The sequence below is a fragment of the Schistocerca gregaria genome, chromosome 4, assembly GCF_023897955.1.
Source record: "Schistocerca gregaria isolate iqSchGreg1 chromosome 4, iqSchGreg1.2, whole genome shotgun sequence".
In the NCBI taxonomy this organism is placed as follows: Eukaryota; Metazoa; Arthropoda; class Insecta; order Orthoptera; family Acrididae; genus Schistocerca; species Schistocerca gregaria.
The window spans coordinates 281,199,852-281,214,728 of record NC_064923.1 but is presented as its reverse complement, the minus strand read 5'-3'; the positions used below and the strand labels follow the sequence as shown (position 1 = coordinate 281,214,728).

At 44.6% G+C, this 14,877-nt stretch overlaps 1 protein-coding gene across 1 annotated transcript in view; it reads left to right on the top strand.

The window, feature by feature from the left end:
- Positions 1–12,689, top strand: part of LOC126266954 (5-formyltetrahydrofolate cyclo-ligase-like) — a 101,927-nt gene extending 89,238 nt beyond the window's left edge. Inside the window, exon 5 of the mRNA XM_049971671.1 lies at positions 12,276–12,689. Within this exon, the coding sequence (XP_049827628.1) occupies positions 12,276–12,523 (248 nt within the window). The 3' untranslated portion in view covers positions 12,524–12,689. The remainder of the gene's footprint in view (positions 1–12,275) is intronic.
- Positions 12,690–14,877: the final 2,188 nt, after the last annotated feature.

The window sequence follows — 14,877 nt, the reverse complement described above, 5'->3', positions numbered from 1 at the left end:
CACAGTACATCCAAACCGTCATCGAACCCATCGTTCTACCATTCCTAGACCGGCAAGGGAACTTGCTGTTCCAACAGGACAATGCACGTCCGATGTATCCCGTGCCACCCAACGTGCTCTAGAAGGTGTAAGTCAACTACCCTGGCCAGCAAGATCTCCGGATCTGTCCCCCATTGAGCATGTTTGGGACTGGATGAAGCGTCGTCTCACGCGGTCTGCACGTCCAGCACGAACGCTGGTCCAACTGAGGCGCCAGGTGGAAATGGCATGGCAAGCCGTTCCACAGGACTACATCCAGCATCTCTACGATCGTCTCCATGGGAGAACAGCAGCCTGCATTGCTGCGAAAGGTGTATATACACTGTACTAGTGCCGACATTGTGCATGCTCTGTTGCCTGTGTCAATGTGCCTCTGGTTCTGTCAGTGTGATCATGTGATGTATCTGACCCCAGGAATGTGTCAATAAAGTTTCCCCTTCCTGGGACAATGAATTCATGGTGTTCTTATTTCAATTTCCAGGAGTGTATTTGAAAGGCAACTATCGTTAAAGAAGAAAATATAAAATTCCAACATAATTTTGTGATTTTACAAAGCATAATATAAATACTAATTTTCTTAAATTATTGGGGTGGCACTGCCCCCCTCCCCCCCCAAACAAATTTTTGAGTGGGGTGGGCCCCCTCACGCCCCATGGAGTCGGCAACTGTGGGCATGTTCCATAGGGTATCATGTCTGGAGAACGTGCTTGCCACACTAGTCGAACGACGTCGTTGTCCTGAAGGAAGTAATTCACAAGTTGTGCACGATGGGGGCGCGAATTGTCGTCCGTCAAGACGAATACCTCACCAATATGCTGCCGATCTCGTTGCACTATCAGTCGGAGGATGGCATTCACGTATCGTACAGCCGTTACGGCGCCTTCCATGACCACCAGGGGCGTACGTCGGCCCCACATAATGCCACCCCAAAATAGCAGGGAACCTCCACCTTAGTGCATTCGTTGGGCAGCGTGTCTAAGGCGTTCAGCCTGGCTGGGTTACCTCCAAACACATCTCCGACGATTGTCTGGTTGAAGGCATATGCTTCACTCATCGGTGAAGAGAACGTGATGCCAATTTGGCTGTTGCAAAGATGGATCTCGCCATGGACGTCGGGAGTGAAGTTGCGCATCATGCAGCCTATTGCGCACAGTTTGAGTCGTAATACGATTTTCTGTGGCTGCATGAAAACCATTATTCAACAAGCGGCGTTGCTGTCAGCGTCCCTCCGAACCATAATCCGTAGGTAGCGGCCATCCACTGCCGCAGTAGCCCTTGGGTAGCCTGAGCGAGGCATGTCATCGACAATTACTGTCTCTCTGTATCTTCTCCATATCCGAACAACTCCGAGACACCTGGCACTTCCCTTGTTGACAGCCCTTCCTGGCACTAAGTAAAAATGCAGACGCAATCGAACATCGGTATTGACCGTCTAGGAATGGTTGAATTGCAGACAACACGAACTGTGTACCTCCTTCCTGGTGGAATGACTGGAAATGATTGGCTGTCGGACACCCTCCGCCTAATAGGTGCTGCTCATGCATGGTTGTTTACATCTTTGAGCGGGTTTAGTGACGGCTCTGAACAATCAAAGGGAGTGTGTCTATGATACAATATCCACAGTCAGCGTCGTCTTCAGGAGTTTTGGGAACCGTGGTGATGCAAAACATTTTTATGTGTGTATTTGACCAGTCACTGTCCCGCGTCCTTAATGGATCGACAGACATACAGTATGTTGGTTGCAGGGACACTGCTAGTGGAAAGTAAGAAAATAAAAGCTATCTGAAATGTCTTGGTCACTGCAGAACTATCAAAACATTCCATCTCCGCACAAGTGTCACTCAGCTCAACTGTCACAAATTCCTATACAGGACGGCTAGCAACTATAGAAGACACATCGAACTTAGCACTCGACTGTTAAAGGAAAGATCGAGTACTAAGTCAGACGTCACAGGGCTTGAATGTTTTCCATCATCAGAAATCTGGCGAGATATTCTATTGCATCGCAGCCGTGCAGTACCGCGGTATTGCGACCTCTTTCGAAGAAGTGGCCGTAATTTTCTAAGGGAAAAGGAAACCTCGTTGCGCCGTTTTGCGCGAAAGTAGACGGAGCTGTTATGCGAATAGCCGGGCAAACTCGAGCGCTTAAGGCTTGCGTAACGAGGGCGCTTAGCGACTGGAGCCGCGTGCAGATAAGAGAGCGGAACAGAGGCAGTCAGCGCGGCGCTGCAGCGGCCTGCTGCGACGCAAGGCCCATCCATCAGAGGGGTCCACCACCTGCTACCTGCCGCCAGCGCTCACGCCGGTAGATAACGCCTGGCGTGGTAGCTGAATGATGGCTGGCGAAACACACCACTCGGAAACACCGAGGCAGCCAGGTCGCACCTGGACAGCAAGGCGTTCCCCCGTTTCCAGAGTGAAGCGCGCACGCTGTAGGGGTTTCTGAGGGGCCGTTAATATCCTGAAACCAGATAGCCACCTACAAGTTGTTATCCAGTTATCCTAATGATACAGGGTGTAACGCAAAGTTGCTTATCTGTGTGGGCGTAAGGACGGCCCAGAGGAACTGTTTAAAGGATTGGACAGCATAGTTGGCACACGTTAATGCTTAAGGATAAAAAAGCAATGACGTAGTAGAGAGCAGAATAATGACTTGCTTAAAATAAAAATTGGAAACGATGTAGTAGTGGAAGAAGCAAGAGGAGGGAGCAAGATTACACAGGATAGCCCAAGTGTACGAAGGTATCAGAGTTAATTTAGCACTGGCAAAGAAGGACTTCAGGGCTAAAAGAATTATACTGGCATTAGATATTGATATGGAGCTTGTGGCTGTCGTGGGATTGTTATCGAAAACGATCAAACGTTTGCGCGATGGAGTCTCATTCGAAGTAAATAAGAAGACTCGATTAAATTGTTGTCCTGTCTGTTACCAGTTCCCTCTTCTTCTTCTTCATCTACATCTGCAGCCATACTCCGCAATCCACCTGTCGGTGTGTGGCGGAGGGTACCCTGAGTACCTCTATCGGTTCTCCCTTCTATTCCAGTCTCGTATTGTACGTGGAAAGAAGGATTGTCAGTGTGCTTCTGTGTGGGCTCTAATCTCTCTGATTTTATCCTCATGGTCACTTCGCGAGATATACGTAGGAGGGAGCAATATACTGCTTGACTCTTCGGTGAAGGTATGTTCTCGAAACTTTAACAAAAGCCCGTACCGAGCAACTGAGCGTCTCTCCTGCAGAGTCATCCACTGGAGTTTATCTATCATCTCCGTAACGCTTTCGCGATTACTAAATGATCCAGTAACGAAGCGCGCTGCTCTCCGTTGGATCTTCTCTATCTCTTCTATCAACCCTATCTGGTGCGGATCCCACACTGCTGAGCAGTATTCAAGCAGTGGGCGAACAAGCGTACTGTAACCTACTTCCTTTGTTGTCGGATTGCATTTCCTTAGGATTCTTCCAATGAATCTCAGTCTGGTATCTGCTTTACCGACGATCAACTTCGTATGATCATTCCATTTTAAATCACTCCTAATGCGTACTCCCAGATAATTTATGGAATTAACTGCTTCCAGTTGCTGACCTGCTATTTTGTAGCTAAATGATAAGGGACCTATCTTTCTATGTATTCACATCACATTACACTTGTCTACATTGAGATTCAATTGCCATTCCGTGCACCATGCGTCAATTCGCTGCAGATCCTCCTGCATTTCAGTACAATTTTCCATTGTTGCAACCTCTCGATACACCACAGCATCATCTGCAAAAAGCCTCAGTGAACTTCCGATGTCATCCACCAGGTCATTTATGTATATTGTGAATAGCAACGGTCCTATGACACTACCCTGCGGCACACCTGAAATCACTCTTACTTCGGAAGACTTCTCTCTATTGAGAAGGACATGCTGCTTTCTGTTATCTAGAAACTCCTCAATCCAATCACACAATTGATCTGATAGTCCGTAGTCTTCTTCTTCTTTATCGTCGCCTTGGCCCACGTCCCGTAGAGTCGGCGTTGCTCTTCTGGATCCTTCTCCTCCAAAGTACTCTATTCATTGCCTCTTCCTTCTTCCATCCTTACTCCCTCAGGTCCCAGGATATCTTATCCTTCCACCTCATCTTCGGTCTTCCTCTCCTTCTCTCTCCTTCAGCCTCTATATCTTCAACTCCGTTTCCGATATACTCTTCCCCTTTTTTCCGTAAGTGTCCGTACCACCTTAGTCTGCTCTCTTGTATCTTTTTCGCCATGGGTCCCACTTTCACAGCTCCTCTAACAAATTCATTTCTAATTCTGACCTTCCTTGTTACCCCACACATCCACCTCAGCATCCTCATTTCCACCACTTCCATCTTCGTCTCCGGGCCTACTGTGATTGGCCATGTCTCTGCCCCATATATCATAGCAGGCCTTACCATCGACTTCTACACTTTCCCTTTCAACTCAATGCTCACGTTCTTGTCACACAACACTCCACTCATTTTCCTCCAGTTGTTCCAACAGCAATTTATTCGGTGTTGTATCTCGCTTTCCAGTTCTCCGTCCCTCTGTATGTACGACCCCAGGTATTTAAATTTGCATACCGATTTCAGCTCATCATCCTGGATCTTGCAAGACCTCGTCATCCTGGATCTTGCAAGACCTCGTCTGCACATCCTTTAGTGCTAAATATTCTGACTTTGTCTTGCTAATTTTCATCCCACTTTCGTCTAATGCCTTCCTCCAATCCTCCAGCTTTTCCTCAAGTCTGTCGATGCTCTACTCACAAAGAACCACATTATCCGCAAACATCATATTCCACGGCGCTTCCTTCTTCACATCTTTCACCAACACCTCCATAATCAGGTCAGAGAGGTAGGGACTAAGCGCAGACCCTCAATGTAACCCTACTTTTACTGGACACTCCTTTGTGAATGCCCACACTACTTCTCACCTGTGTCATTGCTCCTCTGTACATTTCCTTCACTAACCTCACATACATCTCTGGCACGCACTGCTCTCTCATGCTTCTCCGTATTTCGTCCCTCGGCACTGTGTCATATGCTTTCTCCAAATCAATGAAAGCCATATGTAGTTCGGCTTGTAGCTCCCCGTGTCTCTCCACTATCCGCCTTAAAGCATGTATTGCATCAGTCGTTCCTCTTCCAGCCGTGAACCCAAACTGTTCTTCACACACCACAGTCTTCTTGCGTAATCTTGCTTCTATAACTCTGTTACCAGTTCCTTATCAACAGATAAAACGGTTTTACATGAAAATCTCCAGTCTCCTGAACCGCGGCAGCATCGCGAGTCAAAACTACAGCAGCTACTTCAGCCACATGAAGATACAGAACAAGGGACAGGCGGAAGCCTGGAAACACATGACAGAAAAGCAGTAGATCAGTGAAATAATTGTATATTGACCGTTTCAATCATAACACAAAGTAAGGTAGTCAGTGCTCCACGTGAATTACAAATTTTAAGAGAGAAACAAACAAGAAGTAATATTCGTCCAGCTCCTAGACAGACCTAATTAGTGAAACGTTGGAAACCATCTGAACAAAAAGTGGCTCAATTTTTGCTGACAGTGGGTGATTTGAGTACAAAGGCGGCCAGAGTGGCAAAGACTACCCATTAGCATCGGTCAGTTCACAGAGAAAAGTGCATTTACGTCTAAAACACGAGCGAGTGCAGTAGATTCATGCATGTCTTCACAACGTGACCGGAATCCTACCGACGTAGTTCTACACATGGCTGACTCCTAAGCATTTTAATTAAAGGTGGTGGCAGTTAATGCACAGTCCCATAGCTGCAGCTGAATGGGCTCCATCATGAGTCTGCTAATTATGAGCTGCAAGAGCTGGTATCCATGGTTTCATTGTCTCGATGGTGAGGGGTGCGGGGGGAGGGGGGGGGGGGGGGGGTGCGGAAACGCTTACCGCTTCCGCAGCATTTTCGCTTTTTGGTAATTCTGCTCTGTTACCAGGAGGGCGTCTCCATTTAAAAAATAAAAAAATACACCTCCAATATAACGTGTCTACTTCTCCAGTCTGAGCGCAAGGGCTCCACTTTTTAAGGATATACGCCATCTTTAGACTTTGTTAAACTATATGCTATCTTAGGGATAACAGCGTGATTGTTCTCGAGAGCTCATATCGATAAAACAGATTGCGATCTCGATTTCTTTTCCCCCATCATGTGATGTCACACACAGCTAACACAATGGCAGGTCCAGACACAGAGAAAAAATATTTTAATGGAAATTTGCGTAACAGTTCTCTACCTTTTGAAATGTTCATCCAATCGGCCCTTGACCTCGATTATTTGATTTTGCAAATATTAGTAAACGAGTAATTACGTGTTCTTTCTTGGTAAGGTTTGGACGACACATTCGCTGAGGCCTCTCCACATGTTTGCGATACATCGTGGAAAAGTCTCAGATTTACAATCTGAGAAAGAAGCTCCTCTATGAGTGCATCTGGAATACAGGAATGCCACTCAGTACGTGCCCTGCCATAGACATTTTAAGATATTCAGATAATTTAAGTTTCTTCCCTTCAGACGCTCTATGTGTGCCAATCTGGTGAGTTCTTCATCGAAGATGAAGCTCAAAACCTTACTGAATCTTTAAAAGTGAAAGTGATGTCCCCCAGTCGCAGATCGGGTTCATTAACGACTACATATACGACTAAATCTGAGACACACGCATTAAGGGAGAATTGAATCCTGTAGTTTTAGTCGATAATTAGAGTTTGTTAATGTCAGTCGCAGGATTAGACCAGTCCTCTCGAGACCAATAGACGAACAAAAGACTGTAGAATCGTCCACAAAAGGACAGCATCATACAGGGGTGCTGACTAAGGCCACCGAGCATTTTATGGGTAACATTGTACACGCTCCCCTGTGGGACACCATCTTCCTGCGTGTATCAGTCTGAGGGCAAGTTCTAACTCCGTAGCTGCCGTACCGCCCTAATAGGAAGGATAGCTCCGTTCTCGGAAGACAACCCTGGGGTTAGCACTCGAACGATATTTTATGTGCTTGCAGTGTCATGGATGTCTTCATTATTTTTCATTCTTTTTTAAAACTGTCCATATATTTTTAGAGCTTCATTTTTGAATTTAGTCTTGGTTATCATTCAATAAATGCAGAAGCACATGTTAGACAAAACTCTGCCACAGTTATCTCCTTATATGAAATGTACTGTGGAGTGATGCCCAGAATCTAATAGCTAATATAATTAACTTCAATCAGAAACTGATATCTTATCTCCTTCACAACTCCTCCTACTCCATACAATAGTTTGAGCCTTTAAATACTGTAATGTGTGTGTGTGTGTGTGTGTGTGTGTGTGTGTGTGTGAGTGTGTGTGTGTGAACTTTAAGTCTGCATCTACCTTTATTAGTCCCTGAGAACTTTGTTAATTTTGTAAACTAATAAACAAGTTCCATACCACATCAAAAGACGGCCATTACAAGCCATTGACTCTGCAGGTAACTCAGTATGGTAGCAGTTTCGCGACGTGCTTCACATCAGCCATTTTCAAAACAAGGCTTAGTTTCATTACAAACCCACACAAACTTAGGGTGAATTTCTGTAGATGATAAACAAATCGAAACAATCAAACTTAGAAGACCACAGCATTCCAGTTTATCCGCTTGAAGGGGACATTCACAATACTATAACTTAAAAGAGCCATGTAACCATAAATATAACTCAGATCGAGCTAGTACTTACATTACTGTGCCTCATAGAACAAAACAAAACAAAAATTGTCGGTACAGTTCTCTGTCTATGACAGCTTTCCGTCTTCAACCCCTGTTGGTCAAGTTGGCACCTAATTATTGTGCACCATGCAGGAGACTAAAAATCGTTAACACAGTTATATCTGTGCCAGTTCTACCGTCTTTCGCCCGAACTGATCAAAGCGGCAAGCACCATGTACCAATGTAAAAAAGTCATTAGTATCAACGCTATTTCTCTGCCTGATTTTCACGTTGCACCCATATTAGCCAAAAGTGTGGCACACAAAATAACTATCCCGCAGATCAAGCTGGCATATTATTGCAGAAGATTCATCAACACAAAAGAAATAAAAACATACAAAGCTTCCAAAATATAATTTTTATTGCCCAGATCGCAGGTGATGCATACTCACTACTAGTTTCAGCAAAGTTATATTGCCATCTTCAGATAATCAGATACGTGAATTACAAATCCGCCACGTATGGGACATTTCCACCTGGCCACTCAAAACAGCACAGGGAAGACACTTCCAGGCAACACCGAGTACACTTAAATAAAAGCCGTATGTGTATCAGCGGGTGGTTCCGAACTGCCAGTACGGAGCCAGTTATCCACACACAAACACACACACACACACACACACACACACACACACACACACACTATTGACAGTAGTGAATGCGCTATATCTAATGAATTTGACAGCTCTATGACTTGCTAATACAGTTATAGATTTTATTTTAGTGGTACTTAGTCTGGCATAGGAATGTCTTTTCTGTGAGGCTACTTCCATGTTCTCAATGGCAAGATGGCAATGTGCCACAGGTAGGGGCTTTAAAATTCGCGCATCAAATGATATCAATATGGAAATATAACTTTGCTGAAACTAGTAATCAGAATATATATCAACTGTGGATTGGGCAATAAAACTTTTATTTTGCAAGCCTTTTTACACTAACACATTGTCAGGTAGTTCCAGAAATAAAAAAGTTTTGATTTCAGCGTCATTTCTACGCTAGGCTGAGAATTGTTCAACTGTATTAGCCTTTTCTTTCGGTCGTAATTCTCCTGAGTGCCTCGGGGACTGGGCGTTGCGTTTCATCATAATCAACACGAAGTCACCCAATGTGGCGAAAGCTATAAAGGCTTGCAGATAGGCGGCTGAACTTCGCAGGTGGGGGTTACCAGTAGTCAGTGCCATACTAACTGATGTGAAGCCACCATACAACTATTATTCAAGCAATATTGAGAATATTCAGTCCAGTTGTCAATCGTGTGATTATTGCCACAACATGTTTCGTGACAATCTTATCCCATTTTCAAGTGATTAAAATTTTTTATGCCATTACGCCTTTTCATAGATTAAAAACAAAACACTTGAAAATGGGGTAAGGTTGCACCGAAACATTTGGCAATAATCACACGACTGACAACTGGACCGAAGACGCTCAGTATTGCTTGAGTCATGAAATACGATCATTTCGTTTCATATTTTCCTTTCCTCGCCGGTTCTGAGCAAAGCCTCTTCCTTACCTCATAAGTGCACCTACTTATCAGCATTGTTCTGTGGTACCACATCTCGGATGCTTCGATTTTCTAGTGTTGCGGTTTTCCTATAGTCCACGTTTCTTTACCACATAATGCCGTGCTTCAAGCGTACATTTGGGAAATGTTTGTTGCTAGTAGACTTTTTTTGATCAGCAGTCCCGTTTTTGCCAGAGCTGATATGCTTTTTATGCCCTCCTCGCTCCGTCCATTATGAGTTATTTTACTGCATAGGTAGGAGAATTGCTTGACTTTATATGCTTCGTGATCTCCAATTACGATAATTTCATCACAATGCTCATTTTGGCTAACACTAAATTCTTTCGTCTTTGCTCTTAATCCATATTTTCCGCCCATCAGACCTTCAACAGATCCTGTAAGTCTTCTTCATTTTCACAGAGGATCGAATCTTATCACTGCTATCCATATATATGAAGTTTAATCCCACTCTTGAAACTTGGTTCTTCGATGTACAGACTGAAAAGTCGGGGTAGAAGACAACATTCCTGTCTTATATGCTTTTTGATGCGAGCACTTTGTTGTTGGTCTCCCATTCTTATTGTTTCCTCTTGGTTCTCGTACATACCGTATATTACTAGTCTTCCCCTGTAAGTTCTACATCAACATCTACATTTATACTCCGCGAGCCACCCAACGGTGTGTGGCGAAGGGAACTTCAGGTGCCACTCCATTATCTCCCTTTTCCTGTTCCAGTCGCGTATCGTTCGCGGGTAGAACGACTGCCGGAAAGCCTCCGTGCGCGCTCGAATCTCTCTAATTTTACATTCGTGATCTCCTCGGGAGGTATAAGTAGAGGGAAGCAATGTATTCGATACCTCATCCAGAAACGTGGCCTCTCGAAACCTGGACAGCAAGCTACACCGCGATTCAGAGCGCCTCTCTTGCAGAGTCTGTCACTTGAGTTTGCTAAACATCTCTGTAACGCTATTACGCTTACCAAATAACCCTGTGACGAAAGGCGCCGCTCTTCTTTGGATCTTCTCTATCTCCTCTGTCGACCCGACCTGATACCGATCCCATACTGATGAACAATACTCAAGTACAGGTCGAACGAGTGTTTTGTAAGCCACCTCCTTTGTTGATGGACTACATTTTCTAAGGACTCTCCAATGAACCTGAAACTGGCACCCGCCTTACCAACAATTAATTTTAAATGATCATTCCACCTCAAATCGTTCCGTATGCATACTCCCAGATATTTTACAGATGTAACTGCTACCAGTGTTTGTTCCGCCATCATATAACCATACAATAAAGGATCCTGCTTTCTATGTATTTTCAATACATTACATTTGTCTATGTTAAGGATCAGTTGCCACCCCCTGCACCAAGTGCCTGTCCGCTGCAGATATTCCTGCATTTCGCTACAATTTTCTAATGCTGCAACTTCTCTGTATACTGCAGCATCATCCGCGAAAAGCCGGATGGAACTTCCGACACTATCTACTAAGTCATTTATATATATTGTGAAAAGCAATGGTCCCATAACACTCCCCTGTGGCACGCCAGAGGTCACTTTAACGTCTGTAGACGTCTCTCCATTGAGAACAACGTGCTGTGTTCTGTTTGCTAAAAACTCTTCAATCCAACCACACAAATGGTCTGATATTCCGTAGGCTCTTACTTTGTTCATCAGGCGACAGTGCAGAACTGTATCGAACGCCTTCCGGAAGTCAAGGAAAGTGGCATCTACCTTGGAGCGTGTATCTAATATTTTCTGGGTCTCATGAACAAATAAAGCGAGTTGGGTCTCACACGATCGCTCTTTCTGGAATCCATGTTGGTTCCTAAAGTGTAGATTCTTGGTTTCCAGAAATGACATGATGTTGTTGTTGTTGTTGTTGTTGTGTTCTTCAGTCCTGAGACTGGTTTGATGCAGCTCTCCATGTTACCCTATCCTGTGCAAGCTTCTTCATCACCCAGTACTTACTGCAACCCACATCCTTCTGAATCTGCTTAGTGTATTTATCTCTTGGTCTCCCTCTACGATTTTTACCCTCCACACTGCCCTACAATGCTAAATTTGTGATCCCTTGATGCCTCATAACATGTCCTACTAACCGGTCCCTTCCTTTTGTCAAGTTGTGCTACATACTCCACTTCTCCCCAATTCTATTCAATACATCCTCATTAGTTGTGTGATCCACTCATCTAATCTTCAGCATTCTTCTGTAGCACCACATTTCGAAAGCTTCTATTCTCCTCTTGTCCAAGCTATTTATCGTCCATGTTTCACTTCTATACATGGCTACACTCCATACAAATACTTTCAGAAATGACTTCCTGACACTTAAATCTATACTCGATGTTAACAAATTTCTCTTCTTCAGAAACGCTTTCCTTGCCATTGCCAGTCTAAATTTTATATCTTCTCTACTTCGACCATCATCAGTTATTTTGCTCCCCAAATAGCAAAACTCCATTACTACTTAATTGCCTCATTTCCTAATCTAATTCCCTCAGCATCACCCGACTTAATTCGACTACATTCCATTATCCTCGTTTTGCTTTTGTTGATGTTCATCTTATATCCTCCTTTCAAGACACTGTCCATTCCGTTCAACTGATCTTCCCAGTCCTTTGCTGTCTCTGATAGAATTGCAATGTCATCGGCGAACCTCAAAGTTTTTTATTTCTTCTCCATGGATTTTAATACCTACTCCGAGTTTTTCTTTCGATGCAAAAACATGTTCTAAAATACTACAACAGATCGATGTCAGAGATGTAGGTCTATAGTTTTGCACATCTGCTCAACGACCCTTCTTGAAAACTGGAACTACCCGTGTTTTTGTTATACTGTCTTGCGCCACATTACATCGTCGAACCCTTTTTGCAATTTGTATTAGCCATAAGTTGAGAAAAGTATCTAGACCTGAAGAAGTGAGTGTCCCAATGTGTCCGAGTGACTGTAACTGACCTGGTTTGCCGTGTGTTTGGCTGTGCAGGAGGTCTGGATCTGATCGTGGTGCCCGGGCGCGCCTTCACCGCCGACGGAGGGCGGCTTGGCCGCGGCGGCGGCTACTACGACGTCTACCTGGGCAGGCTGCGTCCAGAGGCGGGCTACTCGGGGCCCCAGCCTTTCACCGTGGGGCTGGCCTTCCGCCAGCAGGTCCTGCCCCACCTGCCCCTGGACAAGGCGGACGTGCCGCTCCACCTGGTGCTCTGCCCCCCTCCAGAGGCCGGAAACACCTGAACAACCCTACTGCATCTGCACGTCTGGCTGGCTGGCGACATATTGCTGAAGACCATCGCGCTTTCTCGATATCAACAGAGAGGTTTCACTATGAGGGTTCACCTTCTGAAGGTGGAGTGAACCTGCTACATTACTTCACTTGACGTGGGAATAAATTCTGAATTTTTTCCACAGAAAATAATACCTTTATTACCAATTCTTTGTCATTCACTAGTCATGGCTGGACAGACATTATCAAGAACAGAGGAATTAGACATTGGCTGGGAGTGGGCATTGATTTAAATCAATGAGAAAAGTTCAAAATTTGTGCTGGTCCGACATTCGAAACCGGGTCTCCTGTTTAGTAGGCAGAGGCTCTGACCACATTTTTTTTAAAAAACTAATCTATTAAAACAGGAAAAAATGAGGTAAAGGTGGTTTGAAGCTCAGAATGAGACTTCATCGCTCCTCTTGTTTTTATTTCTTTTTCTTTTTCAATGTCAGACTAACAACTTTTTCTGACATACATTTGTTGTACTACAGCATAAATAGTGTCTACAATGTCCAAATATTAAAAAATAATGTCTAATTAGAATGTTAATTAAATCAGGAAATGAATAAATCTGAAAATGTCCAAATGAAAGACATGAAGACATCGCGGATGGTAAAAGTACAAAAGAAACATGCTGCCGCAGCAATGAAATGAAATTCGTGTCGGGGGCGACACCTGCTCACGACCCGACGTTCGACAGAACGTTGGTGTAAGACTGGGTCGTCTTCTCGAAATTAACTAAGGGTCCGTAAGTGTGATCGATGTCTATCTCGGCTTCTTCGTCTATAGCCACTAAGCCACCCGAACACAGTGGTCATCGCATCTGCACAGACTACCCTAGCATGCCTCCCGTCAGACCCAAATTCTCACCTTAACCACACACTACGAATATAGAACCCATTATCCTTCTCGCTCGCGGCATTTCGCCGATTCCCCTAAAAATCCGAGCCTAGTGTGCATATGTACTGAAGAGATCATAGGGTGTCTTCGCCTTAATTATACATATGTAGTGTCTGTGTAATTTAGCACCCATTACGAATTAAGGAAAAAAGGGAATTACAGACATATTAGAACATATTACTATTCACTGTCTGATTTCTGGTCAGGTTGCGTCACATCTTTCGATTATCTATTAAAATAACCACTAAAACTAAGGTAACTGACAAGAATGAGTACGAAACTCATTGAAACGTTGCGACGAGACGACGCCACCACTGGGCTGATAACCCGAGAAGAATTCATCATCAGTCACAATGCTCGAACATCTGGTGGTGCCTGGTTTCAGGGCTGATGTGCGAAAACTGTCTAGTGTGTTACTTTAGCCGACAGTTTAAAATATCAATTTCATCCTTATTTCGTGTGTTGTGAATCTCTTGCAGAAGGATCCTTGCTTTCCTTTTATGCAGACAAGAGAGTTGAAAACATGCTGGGTGAATACTGTCATTATTTTCAACTGCTTGAAAATGGGTCTACAGTGCTGGAACATATTCTCATAGTCAACTTTTGTGAGAGCAATAGGTTTTTACTTGGTTCATAGTCTAATTCTGTAGGAGCAATAGGTATTAATTTGGAGTAGAGAGTCTTTACATCAGCAATCCAAATGTGATGTGGCCGTGCAACATTGCATAATACACTCCTGGAAACTGAAATAAAAAACACCGTGAATTCATTGTCCCAGGAAGGGGAAACTTTATTGACACATTCCTGGGGTCAGATACATCACATGATCACACTGACAGAACCACAGGCACATAGACACAGGCAACAGAGCATGCACAATGTTGGCACTAGTACAGTCTTTATCCACCTTTCGCAGCAATGCAGGCTGCTATTCTCCCATGGAGACGATCGTAGAGATGCTGAATGTAGTTCTGTGGAACGGCTTGCCATGCCATTCCCACCTGGCGCCTCAGTTGGACCAGCGTTCGTGCTGGACGTGCAGACCGCGTGAGACGACGCTTCATCCAGTCCCAAACATGCTCAATTGGGGACACATCCGGAGATCTTGCTGGCCAGGGTAGTTGACTTACACCTTCTAGAGCACGTTGGGTGGCACGGGATACATGCGGACGTGCATTGTCCTGTTGGAACAGCAAGTTCCCTTGCCGATCTAGAAATGGTAGAACGAAGGGTTCGATGACGGTTTGGATGTACCGTTCACTATTCAGTGTCCCCTCGACGATCACCAGAGGTGTACGGCCAGTGTATGAGATAGCTCCCCACACCATGATGCAGGGTGTTGGCCCTGTGCGCCTCAGTCGTATGCAGTCCTGATTGTGGCGCTCACCTGCACGGTGCCAAACACGCATACGACCATCATTGG